This window comes from Camellia sinensis, chromosome 5 (assembly GCF_055761805.1).
Source record: "Camellia sinensis isolate YWXY chromosome 5, ASM5576180v1, whole genome shotgun sequence".
Classification (NCBI taxonomy): Eukaryota; Viridiplantae; Streptophyta; class Magnoliopsida; order Ericales; family Theaceae; genus Camellia; species Camellia sinensis.
The window spans coordinates 143,334,088-143,344,419 of NC_138965.1; the positions used below are offsets into that span (position 1 = coordinate 143,334,088).

The 10,332-nt window shown below is 34.7% G+C and overlaps 1 protein-coding gene and 1 long non-coding RNA gene across 2 annotated transcripts; one reads left to right on the top strand and one right to left on the bottom strand.

Annotated features, from left to right (window-relative positions):
* The first annotated feature begins 233 nt into the window (after positions 1 to 233).
* On the top strand, positions 234 to 4,072 carry LOC114283371 (perakine reductase-like). Its single transcript, XM_082872175.1, has 6 exons — positions 234 to 386; positions 1,742 to 1,960; positions 2,539 to 2,634; positions 2,741 to 2,810; positions 3,804 to 3,948; positions 4,063 to 4,072. Exons 1-6 carry the CDS (start codon positions 234 to 236, stop codon positions 4,070 to 4,072), a joined length of 693 nt encoding a protein of 230 aa, XP_082728301.1.
* Positions 4,073 to 5,368: 1,296 nt separating this feature from the next.
* Positions 5,369 to 10,332, bottom strand: LOC145790894 (uncharacterized). Its single transcript, XR_014330258.1, has 2 exons — positions 7,554 to 10,332; positions 5,369 to 5,583 (listed from the first exon to the last, which is right to left on the bottom strand). It is a non-coding gene; the product is annotated as an uncharacterized LOC145790894 (long non-coding RNA).

Consider the following 10,332-nt stretch of genomic DNA (forward strand, 5'->3'; position numbering starts at 1 on the left):
CAATTACCAATTGGCTTACTGGTTGGCTTGCCTTTGAGGTGAGGTACTTATACTTCTTTTACATTTTCTTCTGGGTTTTCATTTCTTCCCCCTTTTTTAAAGTAGAGAGATTGTATATGCCTGTATAAAAAAGAAGGGCGGGATAGATTCAGTGAAGCATTAGTATGCTCACGAACAGGCATAGTAATAAGCTCTGTCTTTGGTCCTTCCACGCTGCAATCAACGAGTTATGAATGGCTAAATCAGCATCGATTGGAACTACTGAATTAACTGCTAAATCGACTGCTTCAACCGAATCACCTACAGTGGATTGTGAATCAACCATGTGTGGGTTCAATTCCCATCGTTTTCCCATAACTGATTCGCTACAATTGGGGGGTACCCAGGTTTTGGTTTCCCTACATAATAGATAGGTAGACACGAAGCAAAGGAAGAAAAAAAGGGCAGGCATAAGCAGGAGATGCTACCACTGATTGCCTATATTAGATAGGAGATAGGATAGCGGACCCTTTCTCTTACAAAAATAAATAACAAGAATCTTGGTCAAAAAATGGGATGCTACTCCGATAGCTTCCTGCTCGCAGCTAGGAGAGAAATGAAAACTACAAGGTAACGAGCTCAGAGGAAAGAGGCAGCAGGTTTGAGTCTTCTATTGTTGAAAGAATGAAAGAATGGGGAGCTAACCTTTGAGAAGAATAAAAAATAAAAATGAAAAGTGTTCAATTGAAACATGAAAACGTGACTAAATGGGTCCTATCGGGACGGAGTGGAAGAAAGGAGGAGATTCTTGAACGAGGAAAAGGATCCAATGACTTCAAAAGATTTGAACGAGGAGGCGTATAAGGTGAAAATCTCATGTACGGTTTTGTAGAGTGGCAGTAAGTGTGACTTAGGCAAGTAGGAAAGGTGGTAGAGAATATAATTCAAAACAACCCTCGTACTTTGAAAGATAAATCAAATATCAAGTCATCAAGGGAAACGGAAAGAGAGGGATTCAAATCCTCGGTACAAATAACTCACAAAACGGATTAGCAATCTGTCGCTTTAGTCCACTCAGGCACCTCTCCCAATTAAAAAAGAAAAGAAAATAATTACTATGTTACATTACACGTAAAGTAAGGATTAAAAAAAGTCTTTCTTTCTCTCCATTTATCTTTATTATATAGATATGGTACAATTTTTATCAGCAATTCCATTTAGATAAAAGAAGGGTTGGAAAGATCCAATATAAATATAAAGAAAAATCAAAATAAAGAAGACTTACTTTTCTTTGATTTTGTTCGAAAAGGCCTTTTTTTTATCCCATGGCCGGGCTAGGTCAGTATCTAACCGGGCTTTTTTTTGTTCCAATGAATCATAGTATATGATTGAAGAAAAATACTTGCTACTAAAGCAACAAGAAAGTGTCTTTTCTTATTATTCCTTTCTTCCTTTTTCATTTGCTTTTTTTTTTTAACTACTTTACTGGAATTAAAAAAAAAAAAACCATGAATTCTTACACAATGCATTTTTTGTTATGATTTCGATGTTTTTATCGAGCCTTATCTATCAAAATTCCTCTAGTAAAAGAAAAGAGCAAACTTCTTTTTTAGTTATTTAAATGAATCCTCCCATATGGTATGGGTTACTTCAGCGCTGTATTAGTTGCCACTCATTTCTAATTAGTTGGAATCTTTTCCTTAATCTAAGTGACATTGGAAATATTTACTGATTGGTGCTGAATTTTCTTTTTGAATGGCAGATGGGAGAACTTAAGAAATTGATGGAAGATAGTAAAATAAAGTACATTGGTTTACCAAAAGCAAGCCCAAACACAATAAGGAGGGCACATGCTGCTCATCCTATAACTGCTCTACAAATGAAGTATTACCTTTTGACTCGAGACATTGAAGAAGAAATAATCCCGCTTTGTAGGTGCTTGATATTGCTTCCAAAATTCTGCAAGAACCTTCATCTTGAGGTTTTTTTTTTTTTGTTTTTTTCAAGTACAGGAGAGGTTCATCAAGAGTACATTGATAAGAAAGGCCAAGAATCTTCATCTTGAGTTTACTTACATTTTATTCAAAAATTTTGGGGCTCCTGTTCAGATGTTGCTCTTTGTTAAAATAAAAAATTCATCCGCCAAAAGATGTTTGAAAGGGCGGCTTTACTTAATAGTAATGCTTTCCGTTAGCGCCCTTGGTGGCCCAAGTTCGAGTTATGGAAACCACCTCTCTAGAAGTAGGGGTAAGGCTGTGGGCATCTTGCCCTCCTAAGACCTCGCTTTGGCCTCTTGCCCTCCCAAGACCTCGCTTTGGCCTCATGTACTGGGTTGCCATTTTTTATTCACAAAAATATGTTTATCAGGAGAAGACACCCTACTGCCTGTTTGAACTTCAATTTCCTATAATAATTTATTTTATTTTTTTATAATGATTTCTTCTTTATTGAAATTTGCATCTTAAACTTATAGCCATTTACTATTTTCAGTTACACTTCCAATTTGTTTTGATATTTCCTTTCATCATATTTTTTTCTAAACCATGTTTTGGTTATCAGGGAACTTGGAATTGCGATAGTTCCATATTCCCCTACTGCTCATGGTTTTTTGTTGGCAAGGCAGTTGTGGAGAGTGTCCCCACAGATAGCTTCTTGGTAATGAACTGGATCTATGTTTTTTATTTACTTCAATTTAATTAATGTTAGATAAAAATCATCTCTGTGAACTAATGCTCTTGTTTTGGCAGAAAATGTATTTTAGAAAATGTTTTCCACATTATCTGGCGTTTGGTACAATGGAAAATCAAAGGCAACTGAAAATGTTAACTGTGGTCAATAGAGAACAAGTTTACTTAGGCGGAAAACATTTTCTCCTTTTGAAAGGTGGAAAACGTTTTCCGAAATAAGGTCTTACCAATGCCGCCACACTCGCATCATCAACACCCTACCACAGCCACCAACACCCTACCACAACCACCAACACAACAAACAACTAGTACATTAGTTTCAAGGTCTCAAACAAAGATAGGAAAACATTTTCTACGAAAAATTTATTGGAAAATGTGTTCCATAGGAAAATAATCTTTGTTGAAACAGAGTGTTAATTCATTCAGACATTTCCACTTTTGGTTAGTCAAACAACTAGATGAATGGATGACTGACTTTTTCTCTCCATCAGCTAGCAGTTCCTAGGTTTACAGGGCAGAATTTAGATCACAACAAGATCTTTTATCTTTGACTAGAAGAATTGTCTAAGAAGCATAGCTGCACCCCTGTTCAACTCGCACTTGCATGGGTTCTTCATCAAGGGGATGATACGGTGCCTATTCCCGATGAGTGACTAATCAAAATTTTGATTGCCAGAAGGTGAAATGGATCCTTGAACAAACCTCGAAAACTTTTAATTCCCTGGTAACTAGTTCGATAAGTAGGAGGTTGTGGTCTTTCTTACAATCAAACCCAAACCTTGCCGAAGTATATTTTTTGGTTTTTGAATTAAATTAAATGTAACTTCCATTGAATGATTAGTTTTTATTAGTTTTTCTAAAAATTCTTGAGTTTTTTTAATCATATTTGGATGTTTACTGAATGCTTTAATAATATTTTGTTATTGTTTCAAGTGGATGATTATGCAATCAAATCAGTTGTTAACCAATTTAAGAGAAAGATCCTTGTTAATTTTTGGTGTTTATTTTCACCAAACTAGTGTTCAGTATTTTTTAAAAAACAAGTTTTGAAAACAAAACCAAAACTTCCAAATGTGCTCCTTAATATTGTATTTCGAATGGTCAAGTTGTATTTAACCTCGCATTGTACATTTGCAGGGACAACTAAGATTAAAAACCTTGATGAGAATATTGGTGCCTTGAGAGTGAAGCTCACAGAAGATGATTTAAAAGAGATATCTAATGCAGTGCCCATCCTCAAGATCGCGGGGCCTAGAATATATAAAAGTTTTACTCGTGTCTCGTAAATTTTTGCAAACACACCACTACCAAAGAATTCCAAGTGATTGGCTTTATATTTTTTTGTGATGGAATTAATGTTAATAGTGCTTTTGTCATTTTGTATTTCCTCTTGTAGTTTGTTGTAGCTTTGGTGTGTTGTCTTAATAACATTGTGGCCACTGCGGCTAAAACCTGCACATGTTTGGATGTGTTCCGATGGCGTCAAGTTTGGGATATTCGAGTTCTCCAAGTTTTCACAGATTGCTTATGGTTGGTCGAACAACTTCGTGGTACATCATCATGCGATTGGGCCTCACAACTGCTAATTTTGGAGATTTGATCTTTACTTAACAGTTTTGATTATGTAAATATATGTAAGGTAAGTTGGCAGGTAGTCGAGCTGGCTCATGTTTTTGCTAAAACTGTCCTTCGTGGCAGTTAACAAGTAATATTTGGTTATGTCTATAATGAAAGTTGGTTTGACTTTTAATATCAAAAATAAGATTGTGATGTTAGTGTATCTTTTGGCTAAGCATTTTCATAGTATTAGATGAATGAGATGTGAATACCAAGTTTAATGCCCAAAATGTAGCCCCGTAATTGAGAAAAATAGGGGAAATTCTCTTTTAAATTTTGTGTCACATGATATGATACTAGTAGGCTAATATAGTTAGATTACTATAGTAGGTTTGACGCCATTATATTGACTTGAATTGTGCATCTCACTTCACTGACAATTAAGTACTCTGATCATCGGTTATAGTTCAATTTCATCAAAACTTAGCAGTAGTGAAAGAGAGGGCTTTCATTTGTGTCTGTGGCGGTCTTATTGGTAGTGGTGGTGGTGGATTTTGGATCAATATTTCCTTAGTCTACAAAAATGTCATAGTTTTAACTGTTCAACTAGACTCTCCTTATAGCATTTCTTATTAACCACCCAATTCTATGCAACATGCTCTGTTTGGCTCGTGGAAGTGCTTAACTCAACCATCAAGTGACTCTCCTTATAGCCTTATTAACCACCCAATTGTATGCAACATGCTCTGTTTGGCTTTGTGCTCCGTGAGCTCGTGGAAGTGCTTAACTCAACCATCAAGTGACTCTCCTTATAGCCTTTCTTATTAACCACCCTATAAGGGGTGTTTGGGAAGTTGGGTTTGGAGGATTTTTTTGGCTAAAATAGTTAATAAAGATAAAATAGGCTAAAATAGTTAATAAGATAAAATGTCACATTCAAATTATAATTATTTAATTTTTTCTCTCACAATCATTAAATCAAATACTAAAAAAAAAATTAAAAAAAATAAAAAATCAACTATCATTTCAAACATAACTTTTTTAGACAAGTTACAATAATCAAACAACTAAAAAGCCAACTAAAATAGTTAATATATATTTTGACAATAGAATGGATGTTCATAACCCTATATATCATCACAATTAAAAAAGTAATAGCCAATAGTAGAATGTAATCACACAATAGTCTTTTATACATAAATAATAAAAAGATAAGGCATTGGAAATCAAAAATACTACCAACATGACAACAAATAGAAGGAAAATAAATAAACAAATAAAAAGAACTTCTTGTCTCCAACAACACAACAGGCACACAAGCATCACCAACCACTTTCTTTGTTTCCTCCGACTATCATTCCTGTTAAATAAATAAAATGAAAAAAAACAAGAAAGAAAACTAAGATGTAAGAAATGTGTTAAAAAATAAAAAATGAAAAACAAAATTTTTAAAGATGTATGTCAAAAATAATATCAATTATCACACGAGTGACGCACATGAGATGGGTCAATTGCTATATATCGATTATCTCACTTGAGGTAGGACATGTGTTACGATGGAACTATGTATCTAAAATATAGTACTACCGCCTTACTTTTTACATTTCGTCAATATTAATTTAAATCGTAACTAATGCATATTATAACTGGATTATCCCATTTTCTAAGCATAATCTTTGAGATAATTGAATGATTGAATCATAATCTCTCTTGAGAAACCTTTTCATTTGTCTAACTCACTAAACTAGCAAGGAACTAAATGCTTGGATTCATCATTTGGCAGATAAGAAAACAAGCTCTTTGAAAACGAGTCCACAAATGAATTAGGTTAATAAAAAAAACAAAAAAAAAAAACTCCTAAAACTCTTGTTTTGTTTCTCACCAATTTTGGTGAAAAACAAAAGTAGTTGTATAAAAAAAAATCAAAATACTTCAACTGTCTATCTAGATACAAAGTATTGATAATAAAAAGACGTGTTCTCTTTCTAAACCCACTTTCTCGACCAATAATGTGTCAACAAGATAATTAGTTGATAATTAAAGAATAAATGAGAGAGCTAAAAAGTTAATCTAATTTTTGGCCCTCAATACACATTTATTCTCTTTTATTTTGGTTTATCTAAATACGATGATGAGAAATCATAATTATTTAATTTTTCTTTTCTTTTCTTTTCTCACCCAAGTACTAGAAGAGAAATCATAATCACCTTTTTTAGTTCCAATTTTCTGAATTCAATTTTTTGAAATTTAAATTTGTATTTTTCATGTTTTTAGTGAATTTGTTTAATATTTTAAGCAATTTTTTTAATTTTTAGATACACTTAATATAAATACAAATAAAAAGTATAATATTTGTGAATTTTTTTAAAAAAAATTCACTAAATTCCAAATATATAAAATAAAAAAAAGGAAAAGAAAAGAAAAAGAAAATTCAATACATGCTTTTAATATTTTAAGCAATTTTTTTTTACTTTTTACATGTACCTAACCTAGATGTACCTTAAAAGTAAAATATTTGTAAAAAATTTTTTTAAAAAAATCAATAAATATACAAGAATACGAAAAAGTAAAAAAAAAATTGATTAAATTATTAAAAAAATTCCCTAAAAAAACCAAAAGAAACTCAATTTTGCAAAAAATTAAATTCAGAAAATTAAAACCAAATAGAGTGAATCTTATTATTTCTCCACTCACCTAGCTAGTTTACCAAACATACATTGTTAAGAAAAGGGAATGGCTTCCCTCCACTGGAGGGTATTGTTGGGTCCGTGGGGGTTCACCACGGGTCCCGTTTTGATAATCCGAACCGTTGAATGTGTATAATTTGTTGAGTAATATATAAATGTAAAAAATCAAGTTGATCGGATATCAAAAGCTATGTGATCAAATCAGATTTTTGTCAGCTGTTTATTTTTCACTGTCCATTTTTTTTCATACAAAACTAATTTGATCACATAACTATCGATATCCGATCAACGTGATTTTTTAAAGGCATATATTGTTCAACGAGTTTTACATATTGAATAGATTATCGTAATGGGACCCGTGGTGGACCTCCACGGGCTTAACAGTACCCTCCAGTCCGATGACTGGAGGGAAGCCATTCTCTTAAGAAAATGCACACAAACGCACACACACACACACACACACACACACACACATATATATATATACACTATATATTTAATTATACATGGAACAAATAAACTTTATTATAGCCTATCCAGTTGAAAAGCTTTATTAAGTTAAACTAGAACGTATAGAAAAGTGATCTATAAGAAAGGAAACCTTTTATTTACAATATATTTTCTGGTAGCAACTATTACTCACCTGTAACTTGTTTTCTTTGTTAGTAAGGCCACTCATCAACGCGTACCAAACCCCAATTTTTGAGGACAGGGATGGACCTTAATCTCTATGGGATGCTAACATTGTTAGGGATGAACAAACCCCGAAGCAGAGGCATTCCTCCTTCATCCACTTGTAACTCCTTCACATGACACCCGAGAAGATATAGAATTTCGAGTTGAGGAAACCCTCCTGCAGTGCAAACATACTTATGTACTCCCCAGAAACACAAGTCAAGAATTGTCAGCTTTGGAAGCTTCTCCAATGACGGCATAGGATCTTCCTTCACGTTTGATCCAAACAAGGAGAGGTATTTGAGATTCGGTAAGAATTCATGCATCTCTGTTGGTAGCTTTCCTATTCTTCCATCTAACTTCAATTGAAGGAGGCGCTGGCAGTGATAAAGTGGTTGCAGTGTAGGCTTCCAAACAGTGTCCCTAAACTCTAGATATAATTTTTGAAGGTTTCTTAATCTACCAATAGAGTCTAGAGTGAACCCCTTGCTTTCTCCATTAAACATTACCACAAGCTCACGAAGATTGATTAAACCCCTTGATGGATTAAATTCCATCCGGTCATCAACCTCAATATAGTTTAGAGTTTGAAGGTTTGTTAGGTTTTCCACTCGGAAAGGCCACTTGAAGCATCCAATTAAATGTCTCAACTGCTTTGCATTGCATATCTCATCTAGTAACATAATTGAGGTACGAAATTCGGAACATTCCAGGGTTTGTAGGGTTTGCAAGTTACCTATGGACGGTGGAATCTTGTTCATTTTGAAGCCACTTATCCTGAAGTACCTCAAGTGAATCAATTTATCTATTGCATCAAGCAAGCTTCCATGCTCTGTTTCTTGGGAATGATTGAATATAATTTCCTCAAGATCCAACACTCACAACAATCTCAATTTTTCGTATAGAAATTGTAACTCCCCTATTTGGGCAGATTCATTTTCCGAGTTGAAGAACAAAATAGTTCGTAAATGCAAATTTGATGACTGATCAAAGGAAGCAAACCTTTTTAATCCATAGCTATGAGAAGCTAGTTTTCGATGCTTGCAGGGAGAGGGTGCGGAATAAACATTTCCATCATAGATATGAAGGAAATTTAACTCCTTCGACTTTTCAATTGCAAAATCCCGAAGAAGATCATGAACTCAGCATCTTCTAATTCTCATCCAGGTTCTTTCAGCTACTTGAATCAAATTTCTATCAATCAGCTCATTTAGATATTCTGTAACTGTCTCCTCTAAAGTTTCTCCTTCTGCTTGTTGTATGAAACCTTCTGCCACCCATAACCGTATAAGTCTCTCTACTTCAATTTCAAAATCTTCAGGGAACAACCCCAAGTAAAGAAAGCACAACTTCAAGTGATGAGGCAAATTGGTGAAACTCAAAGCCAATATTTGTGTTACATGAGCCGAGTCATGGCTTTCAAAGTCATCACCGCTTACATGCTGCCAGAAGCGGCCCTGCAACTTGGGCCACTCATCGGGATGTTTTCTTGACAATAGCCCACCCAAGACGACTATGGCCAGGGGTAAGCCCTAGCATTTTCTGACCATATCTCTTGCCAATTCCTCCAACCTTGGAGGACAACGATTTGCTTTATCATTGACCCCATCATAGTGTGGAAACATTACTATCTTACAAAATAATTCCCAACTTTCTTCTGGTTGTAGAAATGGAAGCTCATGAACATATTTTCTCCTACCAAAACTCTCGGCAACAAGTTTGATACGAGTGGTGATGATTACTCTACTTCCTTTCTTGTTGTCTGGGAGGGCTCTCCTCAAGCTTGCCCAAGCATCTGCATCCCATACATCATCAATCACCACCAGGTATCGACTTTCTTTCAACAACTCATGTAAATGACACTCCAAATCTTCTGTTTCCATCTTTTCCAACATCTCTAATTCATCTTTGCTGGTTGGCATCTTGAAAGATTTTATTGTTTTTCGAAGAAGATTCTGGATGTTGTAATCCTTGGATACAGAAACCCAACCTTTACGCTTAAATTTATCTCCAACACTGCTAGAGTTGTAAAATTTTCAAGCTAAGGTCATCTTACCCAAACCGCCCATGCCCACAATCGAAACCACACATTGATGGGGCGTTTCTTGGAGAAGTTCAGATGTCAGTAACTCAACATCCTTCGTGAAGCCCGCAACATGTTGGTCGTCTTCATAAGGTGTTGTCCTTCGTAGTTTCTTGAATCTCTCATTCATGCTACTTGATCCCTCCTCAGCAGCTTTGATATTTCTAATCTTGAAAATTTCATGATTTCGATCGATTTCATCGAGTCTATTCTTCCATTCTTGAATCTCTTTTCCTATCCCATATTTGTTTGCTTGTTTGTAGATGCACAAGTACTTTTTGAGGCAAGCTTTGAACCTTGTCCTTTTGGGAATCCCTCCTTCTTCAACTTTGAGAATAAACTTGTCAATAATATCCTCGGCTTTCTAAGCAGCATCTCTAATATCGGATACCCATTTGCATATCCTACTGTCTTGATCTTGTTTTTCTTCTGCATTTTTCAAGAAACACAACATGTATTCCAATTTGGTTCTCAGATAGTTAACTTCATCTCTCACTCCTTGCAAAAAATTTACTTGATCAATGAGAAGACCACCAAGTCTCCGCACTACGGAAGAGACAACAGCATCAACCATTCTTGGCAATTATGTTCTTTTGTACACTCTGTATACGTATTGAATTTGGGTGGTTTGATCTCAAGAAGGTGGAAAATGTAAGGGCTTAAT

Bases quoted from the DNA above. Each gene is read 5' to 3' on its own strand.
- LOC114283371 (XM_082872175.1), top strand. From the start codon at position 234: ATGGCTAAATCAGCATCGATTGGAACTACTGAATTAACTGCTAAATCG. The intron at 1,961-2,538 runs GTTTTTTTTTTT...TTTGGTTATCAG, and splicing joins GCAAGAACCTTCATCTTGAG to GGAACTTGGAATTGCGATAG. The intron at 2,811-3,803 runs GTCAATAGAGAA...GTACATTTGCAG, and splicing joins AACTGAAAATGTTAACTGTG to GGACAACTAAGATTAAAAAC.